The 21475-nt window shown below is 37.7% G+C and overlaps 1 protein-coding gene across 2 annotated transcripts in view; it reads left to right on the forward strand.

Annotated features, from left to right (window-relative positions):
* mRpL38 (mitochondrial ribosomal protein L38) overlaps window positions 1–21475 on the forward strand; it is a 48107-nt gene that overhangs the window by 18113 nt on the left and 8519 nt on the right. For both annotated transcript variants that reach the window (XM_067091967.1, XM_067091968.1), the window contains 4 exons: window positions 5587–5795; window positions 12478–12596; window positions 16252–16410; window positions 19268–19404. In XM_067091967.1, the coding sequence (XP_066948068.1) occupies window positions 5587–5795; window positions 12478–12596; window positions 16252–16410; window positions 19268–19404 (624 nt within the window). The remainder of the gene's footprint in view (window positions 1–5586; window positions 5796–12477; window positions 12597–16251; window positions 16411–19267; window positions 19405–21475) is intronic.

A 21475-nucleotide genomic window follows, 5' to 3' on the forward strand; every position in this document is an offset into this window, starting at 1 on the left:
CTTGTGGTGTGTGGCAAAGAAGTGAAATATCCGGGGATAGTGATAAGACTGAGTTTAAAAGGAAAAGCTTTAGAAGTGACAGAATGAATAGATAGAGAAGAACTTAAGGATAAAGAGGGTTCCAAGATAATATCTAAACTAGGTGAAGTATATCTAAAAGATATCTGATGGAAAATTACTTTAAAACAAAAAATTATTTTAAAATAGAAAGAGAGTCAAGTGAAAAGATGAGAGATTTTATAATTAGGTATGAGAAGGCAGAATCAGAATGTAGTAGAGCAATAGGGAAGAAAGTGCTTGGAGGAGAAGCAAAGGGTTTCCATGTATTAGAACAAGCGAGTCTCACAGACAATCAAAAACAACTGGTATAAGTGGCTTGTGGTCAAGGAAAGTTGAAATATAAAACAGTGTCACCGATAATGAAAAGAATATTTGAGGAATTAGGGAATAAAGAGGAATGTGAATGGTGGGGGTCAGAAGGTTATGCAAATTTCGGGAGAGAGGGAAAATCAAAGATATCAGGGAAAATGGAATTGAAGTAGACGTGGAAGAAATCCTATAAATAGAGAAGGAAAAGTAACGTGTGCGGAATGGCGTTGGGCTGGGGATAGTCCTCAGAGTTTTCAAAATAAGAAAAAACTAGAAACTAGACAAGGAGGAAAAAGTTTATATAGGAGAAATTAGTCAAACAGATGAAGAATCTTGGGAAGAGGTTGATTGATTTTAGACACAGGATGTAAATTGACAGTTTGTGGGGAATTGTGACTAGCGCGCATTATCGTGGGTTTGAATCAGAAAGAGTGAAAGAGAATGAATGAAACGAAGAAAGTCTAATAAAGTATTCAGTTTTGGTGAGTCATCATACAAGTTGAAAGGAGTAATGGAAATACCAGTGATATTGACAAACAAAAAGTTTTATTTGAAGACAGAAATTTTGCAGGGTGATGTACCATGGTTAATAGGTAAGAAAACCATGAGCAAAATGGGTATGACTATGAATTTAAATGAGGATTATGTTAAAACAAGTTCTGTTAGGGGAAATGGAGGTGAAGTTAAGAGAAGATAAACAGGGTCACTTAAGGTTACCAATTTTGAGGAGGAAGGTAGGAGAATTGTTACTAGAGGGATGGAAGGGAAAGAGTCTAAAGGAAATTAAAGGTTCAGTTATGAAGTTACATCTACAATTTGGTCACAGAAGTGAAGATAAAATATGGAAGCTAATGGAAGAATCACAGTGGAGTGATGGTTTGAGTGAAAAAGAAAAGGAAAAAATAAAAAAGTCACTTACAGACTTGATTGCAAGTTGTGAGGTATGTAAATGATACAAAAGAAATCCAGCTAAACCAGTAGTGGGATTTTCTTGGAGTAAAATACTTAATGAAGTTCTAGCAGTGGATGTGGGAGAGATAGAAGAGAAAAGGTTCTTGGTAATGGTAGATATGGCAATGAGGTATTGTCAAGCTTTTTGGATAAAAGACAAGAAATGAGAAACTATTATAAAGACACTTTTTGATGGGTGGTTTGCAATATGTGGAGCACCTAAAATATTATCAGACAACTGGGGGAGAATTCCAAAATGACAGGATGACAGGAAGATGGAATATTAAACTATTGGCCACAGCTTCTGAATCTCCATGGAGCAATGGAATATGTGAGAAGGCAGTAGGCATAATCAAAGAAAGCTTAAGAAAGATGAAAGATGATGAGGAAGTGGATTGGTTAGTAGCATTAAGATTGGTAGTGAGTGCCAGGAACTGCTTAATAAATACTGGTGGTTTCTCCCCTAACCAATTAGTATTTGGAAAGAATCCTCCTTTGCCAGATTTAATGGGAGAAGAGAGTTCAGGGCCTGCCAGCAGAGAGAAAGTTATGGAATAAAGTATAGTAAGGGATACACTGAATGCAGTGCATAGGGCCAGAGAAGTGTTTCTCAAAAATGAGTCTTTTAATAAAATGAGAATTGTTTTAAACAGAAATGTCAGAGAACATAAATTTGAAGAAGCAGCAGTGGGAGATGAGGTATTCTGTAAGAGAGAAAATGAAAATGAATGAAGAGGACCTGCTCAGGTAGTGGGAGTATCAGGTAAAATGGTAATGGTTAAACATGGGGATTCTCTAAGTGAAGTAGCTGTAATACTTGTTACAGTACTAGGATTCAAAGTCTGTCATCAGAAAAAGTAAAGATACCTAGAATAGATCAAACATATACTGTGAAGGCTGAATCCTGTGCATCAAAGGAAGGGCATATAGGTGGGCAGGAAGGAGAAGAGATGGAAATGGGCTGGAGAAGGAATGCAGATGGAAAGGAGGCTATAGAGGGAGCTTTGATGGAGGAAACTTTGGAAGATGAATGGGAAAGTGAGTTAGAGGAAGAGATACCCAAATTCAAAACGGGAAATAGAGTTACAGCTATAAAAAAAAAATACAGGAAAAGTAGGAGAATGGACTAGATTAAGTCTTGCAGGAAAAAGATCAAGCAAATTTTGGGCCGATTCATATAATGTACAAACTCACAGTCGGGTGACAAGGGATGGAGTAGAGATTATAGTCATGTAGAAAAAATTGAAGACGAAGAAGTTTTACTAGGTTTTGAAAATAAAGCATAATTGAAGCCAAGGAGAAAGAACTACAAAGTTGGAGAGAAAACATTGTGCAGTATATGAGGAGGTAAATAATGTTGGACAAAAAGCTATATCTACAAGATGGAAAATGACTGAAAAGGTAAAAGGGGGAGAAAGGATATGTAAAGTGAGATTGGTCGCTAGAGGTTTTGAAGAAGAAATGGCTGAATGGGAAAAAGATGTCCATACATGCAATGCTGAAATTTTAAAATTTTGTTTGACAGTAATTAAATTGAAAGGTTGGACTTGCTATACATTAGATGTAAAAACTATATATTTACAAGGTGATGAAATACAAAGAGGTATATTTAAAACCACCTAGTGAAGATGGTTTGAGTGGATTATGGAAATTGAAGAAAACTGTTTATGGGCTGAAGGATGCAGCAAAGGCATGATATTGTAAGGTGGTAAAAGTGGTGGAGGAGCTTAAAGCGAGAGAGTTAGACTAGAACCTAATACTGTATGTTCTTTTGGAGGAAAGACAATAAATTGAATGGTATTTTTTGTACACATGTAAATGATTTTTGTTATGGAGGAACCGAAGGATTTTTAAAGGAAACAATTGGGAAATTGAAAGGAAAATGGCGAGTAGGAGGACAAGAAAGTAAGTTTTAAGTATACAGGAATAATGGTAGAGCAAAGGAAAATGGAATTTGTCTTAATCATTGGCATTATATAAATTCTACAAGAGAACTAGAAGCTAGAAGATATACAGGTAATAGAGTGTTAGGACAAAAGGAATTAGCAGAGTATAGATCAGTGGTGGTACAGGTGAACTTGCTATCTCTACATACCATGCCAGAAATGTCATACAATGTTAGTAAATTAAGTAAAGCTTTTAAAGAAGGAACAACTCAAGATATGGAAAAGCTGATTAGAATAGTGAGAAAAGCTAAGAACATAATGGGAAAAGTGATAATAAGCGAGTTAGAAGAAGAAACGATTTATTGGGAAGTCTATGCATGGGAATATTGAACATGGTCATCCACAATTAGGTTATGTGCTATCCTTGACAGATGGTAAGGGGAGAGGTCCCATATTGTGGAAATCCAGAAAATCAAGAAGAGTAGCAAAATTTACCATTGAAGCAGAAGCTCTGAGTGTGGGGGAAGCCATAGAAGGATTGGTATATTTTAAACATTTGTGGCAAGAGATCGTAGGAGAGAGAAAATTAGCAGCATTGGTTAAAACTGATAGCAAAACACAAATGACTGCAATTTAATCAAGTACTTATAGGAGTAAGTAGTAAGAGATTAAAAATTGACATTACAGCAATAAGAGAAACAATAGAGTCTGGAGAAATAAAGGAGGTTAGATGGGTAAAAGGAAAGCATCAAATACCTGATGTATTGACTAAAGCAGGAGTTTCAGGGGAAAATATCAGAAACCATGTGGAGGGTAAAGAATTGAAGAATAATGGAGATTAGAGGCTGGAGGGGAGGGAGAAGGTGGGAAGTGTGATTATGTGTCAGTTTTGTAAATTTTATCATTATTATTTTGTTATTTTCATTAAATGGGTTAGTGAAGTAAGTGTAGGCATTATATATTTAAGGAATATAGACAAAGTACACTGTTAATTTTTTTGGGTGTTTGTGAAGCCAGTCCTCTCTCATGTTTTGAATGGTGCAATGGTGGTTGTTGTGACATCATAAGATGTACAGAAGATGGTAGTTAGAGGAATGGTGATGCGAGTCAGGCAGGGACTTGCGGTGGTGATGGAAGGTTGTGAGCGCTCTCGCTTGTGGTTTGTTGGTTGGGTCGTAAGTCCTTCTTGGTGTCGTGAGCTGGCTTAGGCGAGCAGTGAAATGGGAATAGGTGTGTAAATTTAGTAATTATTGCATATTGGTTGGGCTGGGTGTTTATTCAATCAAAACTAAGTAGCAGAGTAGGCTTGAATGCTGAAAATTTCTCTACATCTGCAAACTCAAAGAAGGCTTGATTCTGAATCTACCAGTAGGCAGTTCCTGCTTACTGGCGGCATCGGTTAACGGCAATGCAGTTTACAGTGCTTATCTAGCAATGCCGTTAACCTCTGGTTAGCGGCGCCAATATCCGGTAATGGTGCCGTTAAGTGGGTTATTAGTGATATTGCCAATTTACAGTTAGTGGCCCTGAGCCGGGAACGGAACCCCGCCAATAACTGGGGACTGCCTACCATTAAAACTGGAAGCCATTAGCCTGCAGCTCCACCACAGTCATAGAATTGGTGCCAGATGTTCTCTACCTCAGTATGTATCATAATCTAGTTGAAACTGCTTGTACATCACTATTTGCACCCATTACCTCTAACTTGTGGAACTGTCTACCTCACTGTATCTCTACTAGTACAAATCAGCCTGTACACATACAGTATTTAACTCAAGGTAGACAAGTTTCTGGATATCCTATTGGATGCAGTTCCACTGGTCATTTCAGTGACCCTAATGAAGGGCATAATTCTAACTTGATCCGGCATACTTGATTCAGTTCCGAAATCAGATCCATTATTATTACTTTCAATAGCTGCAATGAGTAGTATCCAAGTCCACATGATAGGGCCACGATGAGATAATCCTGCACTTTCTGTGAGGTGGGGCCAGTTATCAAGTAAGTTTAAAAGATACTTTGTGCTCTTCACCTAAACTTTATTTATGCCTTGGCAGTTTTAGTGATAGTTTTACAATAGCAGGGGGTGGAAGCCTATTGAGTAATTCAGAATCATTATTTGAATTGTAAGGTACATAAAATTTGTTTGTAATGTCAGTTATTCAAAATTTGAAAAAATTTAATTTAATCTTGAAACCTAATTTTTATTATTCACTTTTCTTTCTTCATTTCAATTCCTTTAATGTAGATAAATGAGCATTTTCTCTCCACTTAGGATACGTATCTTAATAAGAGAAGATAAGATTGGATAATAGGAAGCCTAATCTTTTAAGCATGTTATACTGGCTTAAGTTCTTATTGAAAATACCTTATTTTCCAGTGAAAGTTGATCTTGATGCTGTTCAGAAGGAATGGGAATCAACAACTGCTCCTGCACATTTGAAAACGTTGGCAGAGCACTATGGGATATTTTCAGATCTGTTTGGGTTAGCGTATTTCATTCCACATGTCTACATGAAGGTCACCTATGATTACGATGAAAATACAGAATCTGTTGTGTACAGAGGAAACGTCATCAAACCTTCGGAGGTATTCCTATATGTTTATAATTTCAATACTGTAATATGGTTTACTCTAGTTAAAAAGTATTGCTGATGTTTACCCTCTTTGCCAGTTGCTTGTTAAGGAAATGGTTTGTGTTGTTAAACTTGCTAGTTCAAGTTTTATCACTTTAAATGAAAATACCCTTACATATAATGATTCCATTTTCTTAATAATGACTGACCTTTATATGTCAACAGGTTTGTGTGAATTATAAGCCCTCTCAATTTTTACCACTGCTAAAACACTGAGTTATGGGCTACTAAGAGTACTGGATAGCTGCTAAAATGAATAAAATTGTAGTTAGTCTGTAGCAGAACTCGTGTCTTTTAGTAGGAACTTATGTTTAGGAACTTATGTTTATTGGTTAAACATAAGCTCCAGAAATATTTTGATTTCTGTATTCTGTACTTCTCATTTTTATTGCTTGAGTTAATATGTGAGTAAACTTCTGGTTATTTAACCATTTTTTGATGTTGATGCCATCAAAATTTTCACTTATGTTTGTGACTAAGATTTTCTAGCTTGCCGCACTCATATTTGTAAAGTTGTGTATGACATATGAATCTGCGAGTACCTTCTGTAGCTTTGTTAAACTCATTGCCTCAATGATTTTATGAGAAATTATAATCAGAATAGAAACCCATGAGTTCACTCTTGTTACTAGTAGCTTTTTAACACAAAAGCAAAAGGTTTTAATATGAAGTTGTAAAGACTTTAAATTTCATGTTTCATATATTTATGAATGTCTTCATTTATACATAAAGTATCTTTCTTTTGGTAGCCATTTCTTGTCTACAGGCTGAGTTAAGGAGTGGGAGCATTTCTCATATATTGTAGAGAGTATTTGGTCCCAACTACATTGTTTTCTATCATACATTTTATCTGTTCCTCTTGGTCTTTTCCTACCACACTGTTCAACTTCATTAATTACATCATGCTCCAGTTTACATCCTTCTTATATAAACGGATGCTTTGGATCAGATGTGTGAGGGTTAAGAAATATGAATACATGGTCATCTTGAAGTACTAGGTAAAAATGTTTATATCTTTGAAAGGTTAGGGAAAACCTATGTTACTTGGTGAGGCTTCATCTAACTTGTGCAACTTGTAAATTTTAGCAACTGTGTGTTATTCACATTTCTTTGCAACCATGCACTTTGGCATCAGTAAAGTTAGACATTTTTATGTTTAACTTTTATTTTCTATTCATCTGATATGATTATTTCCCCATTTTGTCACAATTACTGTTCTTTGCAACCAGGTGTTCTTAATTGCAATGATAGTTGATCTTCAAATTTTATGTAATCACAAGCTGTCATAGCTCTTATTCAGCAACAGCATTTTTAATCTTTAAACAGGAAACTGCAGAATGGAAAGTAAATATCCTGTATCTTATTTCTTTTGTAGCTTCACATTTTTGTGATGCAGGTCCTTCTGTTATATGCATATTTAAGATGTTTTCCATTCTACATTAGTCAATTCAGCAATTGTTGACGTCACCATTGTAGTTGAATTACACTGCAGAGATCATAGTTGTCATTCAACTGTTGTTGCTCAATGTAGTTGATAATATAAATTAATATTATAAACTACTGTAAATTTGCTGGCTTTCCTTCATGGGACCCCATCAACTTTGGACACCTTGTCATGGTGAGGGGTACCCCTGAAATTTGTTCCCAGGTTCGAGTCAAAGAGTCCTATATGTATAGTGTTATCCCCTCGGGCCAGCCCTAGGAGAGCTGTTAACCAGCTCAGTGGTCTGGTTAAACTAAGATATACTCTCTCTCTCATAGTGGGTTAGTGTTGTCAGTGCACCTCATGTGTGGTGCACTGTAGGTTCTTTGCAGCATCCCTTTGGCCCCTAGCTGTAACCCCTTTCATTCCTTTTACTGTACCTCTGTTCATATTCTCTCTCTTCAGACTTACTTTCCACCCTCTTCTAACAATTATTTCATAGTACAACTGCAAGGTTTTCCTCCTGTTACACCTTTGTAACCTTTTACTCTCAATTTTCTTTCCTGAGCTGAATGACCTCATAGGTCCCAGCACTTGGCATTTGGCTTAAATTTTGTATTCTACTCTCTATATATAGTGTTACTTATTTGGATTAAGTTTTGTGGAAATTTTCATTTTGGGTAAAATTTATTTGACCTGATAAAAAGGAAACGATGATATAGCTGGTACTGGGGTTTATATTTGAAACTAATAGTGAGAACTGTGGTAGGATCATCAACTACCTAGTAATGTTTGGACCTGAGGAATCTCAATAGGATTATTCATAGGGATACCTCAAGAGCAGAACTATTCTGCAGAGCTGGGCCATGGATTCCTGGGGTGGTCTGGTTCTGGGGATAGGACTCTCGGCATTCTGTCTGGTTGGCCACATAGGCAGTCCCTGCTTATCGGTGGGGGTTCCATTCTGAGGGTGTGATGATAACCGAAAATCGCTGCTTTTTCGGCGATTTTTGGGCTTATCGGTGGTGCTTGTTGGCACCGATAAGCCCCGATTTTTGGTTATCAGCGCCTCTGTTAGGTATGTATCGGCGCCAATACCCAATTATCAGCACCAATAAGTGGAAATCGGCGATTTTCGGCACCGACAATTGCTGATTTCCGTCGCTGAACAAGCGCCGTAAAACCAGATCGCCGTTAACCGGGGACTGCCTGTAATATGATTAGGATGGGGGGTGATTATACTCTTGTAATACACTCAGTTCCAACAAGCAGATTTAGCTTACACTTGAGCCACCCAAATTGTGTTTGTACCAACCCTTCTGGGGGAGGTTAGGGAGTGGTTATTTGGGAGTCAGCTTGCACTGGTACTATTGGTAGAAGAGTAAACTCCTTTAAAGGCTGATAATATCTTTACAAGATTTTCAGGTTTATTTATTTTTTATTTCTCACTTCATTCTTTATGAGTATATGCAGTCCCTGGTTATTGGTGGGCTCAGTTATTGGCGATCCGGTTTTACGGTGCTTGTCTAGCGCCAAAAATCGCCGGTGCTGATATGCACTGATTTCTGCTTATCAGCGCTGATAATCAGGTATTGGCACCGATACACATCTAACAGAGACACCGATCTCCGTTTATCGGCACCGATACCCAGTTATCAGTGCCGATAAGCGCTGAAAATTGGCAATTTTTGCTTATCATCACGCTGTTGGAACAGAACCCCCGCTGATAAGTGGGGACTGCCTGTAATAATAAAGAATTGAGTACCCCTGGACCCTTCATGATACCCTTTTGGCACAGATAACGACACCTGGCCAGAAAATCAGTGGTAATGCCCCTTAAACAAATAGTGCACAAGTTATTTTGATTGTTTTTCCTGCACCTTGCAAGAGAAGATTGAGGTCATTTAGATGTTTGGTGATGTCTGAGAGAAACATAAGTTTCACAATCCAATCTCTGTCCTCCAGCTCAGGATAGTCTTGGCCTTTTTCTAAGAAAATTTGGATTTCATCAAAGCATTCCACAAATCTCCAATACCTTCCCACAGCTTAACCACCTAACACTGCAGTGCAAGGGTATATCTTTGTACACACTGTCCACCTCTTCAAGAAAAGCTTGAAACTGCCAGTGCTAAGAGAAGAGTGTGCAACAAGAAAATTTACTACTTTTGTAACAGTAGTTATCACCTTGTTGAGATCAGAGCTCGAGATGAGTGCAATTTCAGAACGGGATGCCCAATTTTATCCTCAACCATCTTAGTAAAACCTTTGTTTTTTTCCTACCATAGCAGGAGCACCATCTGTTGTAATTGCAAAAATCTTTCCTATGTCTACCCCTTTGTTCTCAAAATGGTCAGTGAATGCCTTCAGTATGTCCTCTCCCTTGGTGGTGCCATACATAGGTTTAAGACAACACAGCTCCTTGTGTACCTCTGTGTCACTATACCTGGCAAAAACAGCCAAGTGGGGAATGCCATTGATATCCACGCTTTCATCCAGAGCCACACTGAACACAGGTGTACTTGTTAAAGCAACCGTTTGCTGCTGACTCACATTTATCAGCCATTTCAGAAATACGTCTCCATGGTTCTAGCTGAGACAGGCATGTCTTTTATCCTTGAGATGATAATGTGTTGGTTTGATATGCCATCAAATAACACCTCAGAGCACTCTAGGAAAGCTGCTTTTATAAAATCTCCATCAGTAAAAGGCTTTCCATGCTTAGCAATACATAGAGCTAATTTGTAACTGGCTTCAGTTTCATTGTTTTTGGTAACACTCAAGTTTAAAACACATTACTTTGTTTCTCATAGTGGGATACTGCTTTCTTAATCGCCTCAGCCTTGTCAGCAATATCCTTGAAAGTCTTCTTGTGTTTTGTTTCAAAGTGTCGTTTAACACTCGATGTGCGGCACACGACATTCTCGCAGCAGAGAGCACACACAGCACAATCATTCTGCTGAATAAATCCAAAGTCATTTGTCCATGATGACTGAAATGATTGGACATCAAGCTTGACTTTTTTCGCAGTAGCCATGGTGACAGTTAACTAGAAAGAATATTAGGTACGGTGGCTAAAGAGTCACTGAAACAACAGCGCTTTGTGACTGATGTGAACGGCTGGTGGGAGCACACCGGTTCCAACAGGTGTCATACTCGTCTACATCTCATTGCACTCGTGTACCCCTCATCATGGGTACGAAACATTTTCGTTTTAATTCAGTGAATCATAGGAAAAAAAGATAGACAGATAAATATAGAGATAGACAGATATGATAAATAGATAGATATGATAATTTAAATCATAAAGTAAATAAACCATAAAGATAAAAGTAATGATGCACAATACACATTCTCTCTCTCTCTCTCTCTCTCTCTCTCTCTCTCAGTATTTTTTTTAGGATTTTTTTTTTTGCTTCTTCAAATCAAATGCCGTGCCATAGACAAGCACTCCGCGTGCCAAGTCTGGCACGCGTGCCATAGGTTGCTGACCCCTGCTGTAGAGCATTAAATCAAGCAAATCAAATCAGTCAGTCCTTCATGGGATTTTGATCACTACTTTAGCATTACTATGAATTAATGTAACGAGACCAGTTAATCACATTCTGAACTCTTAATTACTAGATTCTTATATGGCTTATCTGTAGACTTTGCTCTCAGATGAGAACAGGAAATGGAACGGTAAAGTTAAAGAAGTTAGACAGTGTTACTTGCCAGCCATGGCCATACAACAGAATGTTATAAAATGGCAGACAGTAATACATAAACTGAGAAGAATGAAAAGACTGGGAATACTAACCTTGATTATTTCCCATTGTCAAGTTACTGTAAGGCATAATTATACTCGGTTAATGATTACTAACTACATTTACTTAACAAATAATGACAATAGTGCACAAATTAATTACAACCATGGGCACATGTGAATAATAATAGATTATAATACAGGCGGTCCCTGCTTACCGGCAGCATCAGTTAACGGCGTTTCGGTGTTATGGTGCTTGGCTAGTGACATTGTTAAGCGGATTTTCGGCGCTGATCTCTGGTTAACGGCGCTGTTAAGTGGGGATTTTAGCACCAATCTCTGGTTAACAGTGCCATTAAGTGGGGAATTCGGTGCCAGTCTCCGGTTAACGATGCCAATATCTGCTTAACGGCACTGTTAAGCCGGGTTTTTGGTGCTATTATCTCTGATTTTTGGTTAGTGGTGCTTGCCCGGGGATGGAACCCCCGCTATTAACCGGGGACTGACTGTATGGAATTATTTAACAGTGTTGTACATGAAATTCCTTTGTTTCGTTGCTTGTAGATGGATCCAGATGGTGAATGAAAGGGCTAGCTGAGAGAGAGAGGTGTCGAATTAACTACAGGAATAGCATGCATTAAAGCCTTAATGATATATCATTGATCTATCCTAACTCACTGCAGTGTCATGCTAAAATGCTTAAAGATTGCTCTAATCACTCGAGAGGGCGTGTGGATAGCACAGCCGGTCAAAAGACTTTTGTATCACTTCTGATCTGGAACTTAACTAAACATACAAACGAGGGATGGTAGTGGCGCTTGGAAAAAGGGTCGACTAGGGAGGGGGTTTACCGAGATGGCTGGAGAGAGAGAGAAGTACACGTGGTGAATCACAGGAGTTATTTGGAGGGTTTTCATTAACAAAAGTCGAGAAATACTACAGTAGGAGGAAAAACAGGCAGCCAAACTACTCAAGTTCGTCTGAGGCTTACCTTACGAGTCCAAAGGAGCGATCTGGTAGGGTTATCCCGAACTGAAACACTTGGCTGGAGCTGATGGTAGCAGTCCTGTGAGGACGTGCAAGCGGGAAATGTGCATCCGCTCATGTTGATAGCCAAAACAGCAGTCAGAACAAATCTGGCCGCTGTGAGGCTGGACCGCCTAGGCCCAGTATGGCTGCTGTCTCAGGTAAGCTCCTTCCAATCCATGCAGTGGCTCCCCCTTTCTCGGCTACCTAGAACGAAAGCATTTCGGCGGCAGAAGGGAAGGATACAGGAGAAATACAATGAGAGAATTGTGGTATGAGGGCAACCATTTGCAGTCTTTGCACAGGAGCAGATACCTTATAAGTGAGGGTTAAGCCTTGACCATAAAAGCATCCAAAGTCAAAAGGGAGCGCTCTTGCATGAGGTACTAATGTTTGAATAACCAGTATGTTTACATCAGAGTAATATATTTTTTAATGTTGCAGGCAACGTGTCAGCCTCGTGTAGAGTTTTCTAGCAAACCTGATGATTTATGGACCCTCATTCTTACCAATCCAGATGGGAATCTATATGATAACGATAAAGAATGCCTGCACTGGTTTGTGTGAGTATTTCAGATACCAGTTTTGACTTAAGAGGTTACTGCCTATAAAGTCCCTCGTGTACAGGCATGCTCAAATATCGTGCAACATGATTCTTTTTGTATCATCCAAAATCTCAGATGCAATGGAAAATGTTGTGGAGTTGCCAAGTAGTGTTAAACCCTATTTTTCATTCCAATGTCATATATATTGGTAAATGTGTGAATTCACAGCTAACATTATTTTGTCTATGGATTAAAAGATATGATGTCTTTTATTTTCTGATATTTGTAATTTCAGTGAAATGAATCAAATATATTCATAATTTTTTTGCACTGCTAAGCTCAAAGCATAGTGTGACAAGGTTAGCGGTGCTGCCAAAGACAATTCTCACAACTTACCACAAGAAGCAGTTATTGTAGCTACCTGGATAGCATATAACAATACAGTATACCTAATAGGCTCAATAGTCAACAAAATTTTTGAATTAGAAATACAAATTAGTACAGTACTAATAACTTTCTTAGAAATTTGTAGTCTGAGGCTGTGTTCAAACTGCCCATGTGTTGCAATAATCTTAGGCTTCTGAGATGCAATCTAGTTTACTACAGGATTTGTTTTTAGAGACTACCTGTTCTTTGAATAATAAAAGATGATGATTCTTTGAATTATATCCAAAAGATAGTTACTGGTTTAAGGTTATTAGTGTTATAATGTCAAGGCCTATGCAACAGATTTTTTTTTAAACTAAAGAAGAATTTTATTTTAAGTCTATCTGCTTGATTTTGGTATGTAATTGATTCATGGGGAAACCTGAAGTGCGAGAATTTGTAGATAACTTAATATGTTTTGCTGCCACAAATTGTTAGTAGAGAGATGTGAATGTTAAGAGTAATGTAATTTAGCAAGCAAAGAAAATTAACACACTTAGGCCTAGGAACAAAATGTTTGCATTAACCAAAGTGTAACTGTAGAGACAAATGTTTGCCAGTAAGCCATTATTTTTGAAGTACTGTACTGTAATTAAGAAATATAACACAAAAAATTTTATCTTTTTTTGAAAATACAAATATTCATTTAATAAATATTGAATAAATATTTTCAAGATCATTTCATTGTGCTTGCACATCATAGACCTATGTTCTAGGTGATTGACATTGTCACCACTCAGTGGTTGCGTCACACAGGCTACTCCCACCTGCTGGTATCAGTGGATGCGTTTTAGCTACAGTAACACTTTCATATTTTATTTCTTTACAATATTTTTTCAGCTTTGAGGGGTAAAAATAATCAAATAGGACTACGTATTTAGACTTTTATGGTTGCAAGGCAATTACAGGTTGACCATCACTAATCCGGCAATCAGTAGTCCGGAACAATCAGTAATCCGGTGCATATTTCGGCTAGAGTAATTTCTAACGTTTCTGCACTAATTTTCAAATTTCCCAGGTCGCTGTGCTAACTCGCTTGCCGGCCACTTCGATTTGGTGGCACAGTGTGCTGCATCAACAAACTGGTAGCCTAGCCTACATTATACTGAACTCTATTCACATATTAACAGTATTATACAAACATCAACATAACGAATGTTCATCTTTTTCATGGATCTTGTAAAAAGTTATGCTTTACTATATTGTTTCCAATTGCATATATTCTCATATAGCTTTTGTATTATAAATTGCGATCAGTGTTTTGTTTTGGGAATCGATATCGCGGTGTTTATTTCGCCGCATTTAACTAAGTTCAAAGCGCTTCTCTTGGTTCTAGTTAGCGTAAATGAATATGGATACTTTATTTATTTGGGACAAGGATATTTTTCGTTATACGAAGTGTTTTTAAGTCGAAATATAACATAAATACGTCTCGTTGTGAAATTAATTTAGCTATTTTTTCGTTAATATATGACGTTTGCGGGAATTGCTGCTGGCCGTTTTGGGAGCATGTTTGTTTTGTGTAAGATTCCGTTCGCTACTTTCTCTTGATTTCATCATAATACGAGCTTTACGTATTTATTTCTTATTGGCGTGAAAACAGTAGTAGTAATTTGTATTCTTTCATGCCCAGTAGTTTTGATTAAAATACATTCTCTCCAGTTTTATTTACAGTCGAGTTTCATCCATGTTGCCGGTGCACGATAATTTATAGTCATTAGCAGCTTGAATATTGTTTTCTCAGCTTCAGCTACAACTTGCAGCTTAAAGTTACTGTAGCAGTATATTTCCCTGCTGATCTTTTCTCCCAAGCGAATAAGGGTATAGTGTAAAAAATATATCAGTCCTATTGTACAGTACTTAACGTCATTTGTGACATAACTACAGTAATTGTGTATTACCTTACGATGGGTGAAATACAAGCAAAACAGTTGTTATCCGATACAATTATTAGCAAAACAACAGTTTCCTGTTCGGTTGTTTATGGCTGTACGCATTCACGCAAGAGTATAACGTTACTAACAATACTTTTATCATTCTCTTTTACTTTTTTAACTAGCAGATGGAATAAAGAGATGGAGGAAAAGAAGTTGGTCTATTGTAAGTTGGTCTCTTTCGCTGCCTGCGCAAAATCTAAAAATATTTCCTAAATATTTTTGTATCGTTATTAATTGCTAACCCCATCGTAAACTCGAAATTTCTTAAGTCGAATTATCGTAACTCGAGCACTACCTGTATTTGATAATTGTCTTTTCTTTATTAACCAACTTGTACTGATATATGGGAAATTTTAATTCTAGGATGAGGTGCTTAGCTACTGTGTTTCGTGTATTCTAGCCTAATAAATGGCTAATCCGGCTAAATGGCTAATCTGGCACTATCTAGGCCCCAATGATGCCGGATTGTGATGGTCAACCTGTAATATAAAAATGTAATGAAAATTAAAAAAAATTTTTTTTATTATTTTAATATTTGAACCTAGGTTTAACGAGGACTTCTTTGTTGAACGCATCCAGCTTGTTGAATGAAAGTTTTGGAAATGTTTCGTCACTGTTTTTCCGAAATTTAGCTACATGTAATATTTTCTGACAGTTTTGACATATATGACAGATTTCACTCATATGAAATATGTTATGGCCTTACTTTAGGAAAAGATTGTGTTTTCGCATTGAAATAGATAAATATGCAGCTTGTTAGTTGCCAGTTATTGAATTTTGAACAAAATCCTATGCAGTCGTGTCGCATCATTTCTGAGCATAGCTGTACAATGGACTGTAGATACTACCAAAGAGTCTCTGCCAAGCTTCTTGACTCCCAAGTTGCATTGTTTTTTGTCTTTCACTTTTCATCTATTTCCTTTGGTCTTACTCCCACATATCTGTCCTGTTCACTAGTTTTCACCTCTTGTTTGAGAGCTGATCCTTCAGGTTAACCTTCAAGACCTCAGAAAGGTGATTTGGTGGTATGATTAACGTCGCTGTTGTAATGATAATAATGAATATGATTTAGGTTTTTCTTTTACTGCACTTTCTTTTGATAGATTTTCATAAAGGTATGTGAAGTTTGATACAATTTTTAAAAATTTATAATGATGCAAATCCCAAATTTTATATTTCTGATTGTCTTATCTTTGCACAGTTTGCAGGTATTTCCTCTTTGAATGTTTAAGGATTGTTATTATTATAAGACATATAAAGTGTACTATATTGGGAAACTTGTAGTATCATGTTGGAATGAATTTTTTCAGGGGAAATATTCCAGGAGGTGATGTCAGTAAAGGTGATGTTATTTGTGACTATCTTCAGCCCTTCCCACCCAGAGGTGTCGGATATCAGCGTATGGTGTTCCTCTTGTATAAGCAAGAGGGTACTCTAGATTTCTCCAAATTCCAAAAGCACAATCCTTGGTAAGTAGAAACATCATTTGTAAACTAACACAGTAACTGTTTTTGCACTGTTTTGTGTCATCTGGTGCTTAATTTTGTTATTGGGTAAACCTTTTTATAAGTATGGATCCTGATAACTTAATAACTTTTGGCTGTATGGATCTGTTTCTTTTACAGGTATCAGAATATTTTCCATGTAACATTTTTGGAAGATTTATCTAAGGAGCAGGTATTATCAACAATTTTTGTGTCTTTCAAGGTTATCATAGATAATACAGTAGTTTAAATTATATGATAAATAATTAACTGTGTATGTTAAATATTGGTAAAGTTTGTGGTCAACAAAATACTGTACAAAATTTGAATGATTGGTGGGGGGAGTTCAAGAGTGAATCGAGCATTTTTGGTTTTTGCAGGGCTGGTGCCCTTCTCCCACAAATTTTGAGCGCTGAACATTTAAGCTATTGGTAGGCTACTCACTTGGTGGTACAGTAAACCACCCGTATTCGCGGTCTCACAATTCGCGGACTCACCTATTTGCGGATTTCTCTGGAACATATATACACATTATTCGTGGAAAATTTGCCCATTCGTTGTATTTTTCACTGAAAAATATTCACTAATTACTGTATTTTCATATTTTGTGATAAAACTATCAAAATACTGAGGTGTAAGCATTTTTAGAGATTTTTTTTTGTTTGAACTATCAAAATAGGCAGTTCTAAGTGTTTTTAGAGGGGTTTTAAGTATTCGCGGATTTTAGCTATTCGCGGGGGGGTGGGGGTTGTGGTACGCATCCCTCGCAAATATGGGGGGTTTACTATACTGTACATTCCTGCAGAATGCCATAAGAAAAAATCAAGCTAATTTTCATACCAATTCTCATCATAAAAGGTTTTGGAAACAGATACTGGTAGGAAATGTACCCTACAATTAACAGTAATCAAGGAGGGGTGAAAGACTAGGGGACCTAGAGTTGAGAAAGCCTCTATCCCTTTAAGAACTAAGGTCAGTCTCCAGCCCCTCAGAATCCTTATTAGTAAGTGGTGAAGAGCAAGATTGGGGCAGTGATGAATGTGGTAGTGAGTGAGGCAACAGATGGCAAAGGTAGCCAGGGTGAGGTAGCAGGTGTTAAATTGAGTGGTGAGGCACAGACAGTGAAGTTGGTGGTGATGGAGCAGCAAACAATGAAGATGATGTTGATGAGGCAGCAGACAATAAAGATGCCAGTACTGGTGAATTTGGTGGTGAGGCAGCAGGCAGTGAAGATGGTGGTGCTGCAGTTGACGGTGGCAATTGGTAGTGGGGAATATGGCCAGGGTTGTGAAGATGGTGATCTGGACTGCTAGGAGAAAAACAAGTCTGGACCACAATGATGGAGGTTTAAAGAAATTGCTATTCTTCTGTAGCTCTGCTGCATTAAATTTTTCCATCTGCATATCCTTTGATTGTGCTGCAAGCTGATCTAAGTAGGTAAATTTACTGTCAAAGGTCATATGCCAGTAAATTAAGAACAAAACGTTTGAAATAATCAGTAACTTCAAGAACCCAAGTAAGTTGCCAGTTGTTCCTCTTTGCATATCATCATCACATGCATTTCTTCAATAGCATCTTCAAGTGTCAGTGCAGGATTCTACAAGTTGGATGATGTCTTCTGTAATTCTTAAGATTTTCATTGCAGGTATCAAATTACACCCAAAAAAGTTAGTATTATGGTCTGTAAATGAATTTATCTGGCTGTATTTTCTGAAATTGCAAGACCTTTGAAACTGCTGATTATTTCTTAATTGGAGCATTGAATCATATTTGTCTTATTTTGAGGAAGGAGCATGATGACAACAGAAGTATGGTTCTTCTAATAGTATTATGGATGGCCATGGAAATTGTCCATCACCAGTACATCTTAAAAGACCAGGTTCTTCCACTGACAATAAGTCTCTGATCCCTCAACAGTGAATGTCCATTGTTTCTATGTCCAGGTCTTGAAGAGCTTTGGGACAAGATGCCTAATAAACAAAGGCTTGTTCTTATAGATCATGGTTGCATTCATAGACATTATTAGTGGGATACAGTACTTGGAGAACCTCTGACTCCTTGCAGCACATTTCTCCTTGATAATGATGTTTCCAGTTAATGATAGTCTCATCCATGCAAGAAATTTGTGCCACATTATATCCCCTCCTCTGTTTTTTTGCACTTGAAACTTGTGTTAGAGGTGAATTGTTTGAAAACTTTATTAGAGGCAAAAAAATTATGTTTTTATCATAAAATAAGGTGATTTAATAAGACCACTGAGTTACATTTACTTTCATAGGGATCATCAGTAAAAAAGATTTATGATTTATATATAAGCCCTGTGCTTTTCTGCTAAGTGGTACTTGGGTATGTAAGCAAAAAAAAAAAAAGAATGGAATAAATTCTAAAGTCTTCATGCTGAAACACTGACATTGCTGGAGTGTGCAGGGAAGATTGTATCACTGATTAGGAAGTATAGCTAGAGCTTGACCAGTGGAAAGGCCCTGATGACAAGGAAAGCCATTGATAAGGATTTGGACCAGATAGGAATTTAGATAGAGTTGAAGAGATCTCATAAGACATCTAAACTCTTCAAGGGCAGACCTGATGCCAAAATATTGATGATGATGTCAACAATGAGGAAATATCTACTTGAGTGGTTTCTTTCTTCACAGTATTATTTTGGTTTACTGTGTTGCCAAGATTACCAAAGTAAGAGAGAAACTTGTTCAGAACAAAATTAGCCATTATTGTCTTAATTCCTTGTAGTTTCATTTATAGTTTTATGTTACAACAATTTTTTACTTATATGGATGCTATAAAATGTAGTTATCAGACAGATTACATTTTATTTTCTTTACAGCTTAGAACTTCGAGAGCGGACATTCTCTACCTTAGATTTCTACCGTGAACATCAAGATGAAATTACACCAGCAGGTGTTGCCTGGTTCCAGTCTGACTGGGACTCAACTTTGACGAATGTTTTCCACAAGAAACTTAGTAAGTTGATGTCATCCATTTGTGCACTGGCTGGACTTAATTTTTTTGAAATATAGAATGTACGGATATTGATATTGTTCAAGCTGGTGTTTAAAAAATGACATCAACACAAGCAGTGATCTATAGTGAAAGGATAAGGAAGACTAGAGGGTAGTAGCAAAAGCCAGGAATGAGGCATGTAGTACTAATAGAAACAATAAGGCAAAGGAAAGATCTTAAGGTTAGCCACAGCAAGAAACAAAAGCACAATGTACATAACCTGTAAAGAATATCAAGGGAGCAGATCAAAAAGTGCTCAGGAAAGAAGTGGGACATTGTAAAAAGAGAGAAGGAATATTTTAAAAAGTACTAAATGGTGAAAATAAGAGATTCCCAAGGGGGGATGGAAATCCCAGTTTTGGAATGTTTCGTGAGAGGAGAGGAGAGGTAAAGGAAGCTCTGAAAAAGATAGAGTGATAAAGCTGCTAGGTCAGATGGCATACCTATTGGCAAAGAGGTAGTAGATTTTATTGGGGATGAATTTTACTGTTAAAGATAGCTTATATTTCCACGCCGATTGGAAAGTTGGCATTCAAACAAGAGAATAGATCGAATGGCTGCCAAGATGACTGTCTAGTACATGTTCTCCACCAGGTGTGTTTTGAGTGTTGTAACCCTTGTTAGAATTCTCCTTGCTGTCCTTGTGTATAGGGGCCTGTTGGTGTGTCATGGTTTTGGCAGCTACCTGCTATCATGGTACTGTGCATTTATTTTTCCTAGGATGCCTTCCACTGGAATCAAGGCTAAGAATGCCAGGTTCTGTAAGAATGATTACTGTGTTAGCAGGATGTTGATTTATAGGAGATAGACATACTGTTTGTGCTGGCTGCCCGTTTTCTCTTTTAATAAGTGAGGTCTTTCTGTATTTCCCACTGAATGGCTTTCTTGGCCCCAGTGCCTGGGCTTTTGCCCTAAATATCATACATCCATCCATCCTTTGCTTCCTCTTACTTCTTCCTAATGAACACCATATTCTTTGGAAGCTTGGATTTCAAGTCAGTGGCCCTTGTGGGCTTGTTCCATATGAATAGGTTTCATCTACTGAATAATGGTAATATATAATAATAATAATGTTTCTCTTTCCAATCTAATCATGGTTACAGTATCTTCTGTTGTTTCCAAGCTAGATATTATTCTAGCTGCTTAGCTTTCTAAGGGTTTGTTGCATGGGAGTGCTCTCAAGTCTGTTGAGTTGATCTCAGATGAGGCAGGAGAGTTGTTACTTTTTTCCTCCCCCCTCCCCCTCCCCCCAACCTTTTCCATTTTCTTTGGTGCTCCATTTTCTTTTGCTCAGCTTTGCATTTGCCTCCTGTCTCCTTTTCATCAAGTTGTGGATTCATTGTGGATAGTTGACTGCTATCACCTGCTATCGCCAGTTCTTGCCTCTGGCGGAAGAAGAGTTTGAATCGGAGGAATCTCCTTTGGTTTGTCAACGTTTGCTGGAGCATTGCACTTAGCTTTCCTCATTTAGTGGAGGAAAGGGGCCATGTCCACAGTAGGTCTTGGTTATCTTTGAGTATGTTGGCACCCATTAAGTATTTGGAGAACGAGAACCCAACTTTCTACTCCAGTTAGAGTGTGTTATGTAGTTTTCTTGTACTCTGCTGCCCAAAGCTGAGGTTGAGGCACCAGCTTAGTGTGCTTGTGGCACCAGCTTAGTGTGCTTGTGGCGCCAACTTAGGGAGTTTGTGGTGCCAGCTTAAAGTGTTTGTAGCACCAGTGGAATTTTATCAAGGAAGAGTGTAGTTCCTCGTTGGACGAGTTGGTAGAGTTGTCGGCTAGCACTTGAACTCTGGCCTAGCACTCTGCTAGGCCCGAGTTCGAGTCTTCAGCCGGCCAATGAAGAATTAGAGGAATTTATTTCTGGTGATAGAAATTAATTTCTCGGTATAATGTGGTTCAGATTTCACAATAAGCTGTAGGTCCTGTTGCTAGGTAACCAATTGGTTCTTAGCCATGTAAAATAAGTCTAATCCTTTGGGCCAGCCCTAGGAGAACTGTTAATCAGCTCAGTGGTCTGGTTAAACTAAGA

This window comes from Macrobrachium rosenbergii, chromosome 48 (assembly GCF_040412425.1).
Source record: "Macrobrachium rosenbergii isolate ZJJX-2024 chromosome 48, ASM4041242v1, whole genome shotgun sequence".
NCBI classification, from domain to species: Eukaryota; Metazoa; Arthropoda; class Malacostraca; order Decapoda; family Palaemonidae; genus Macrobrachium; species Macrobrachium rosenbergii.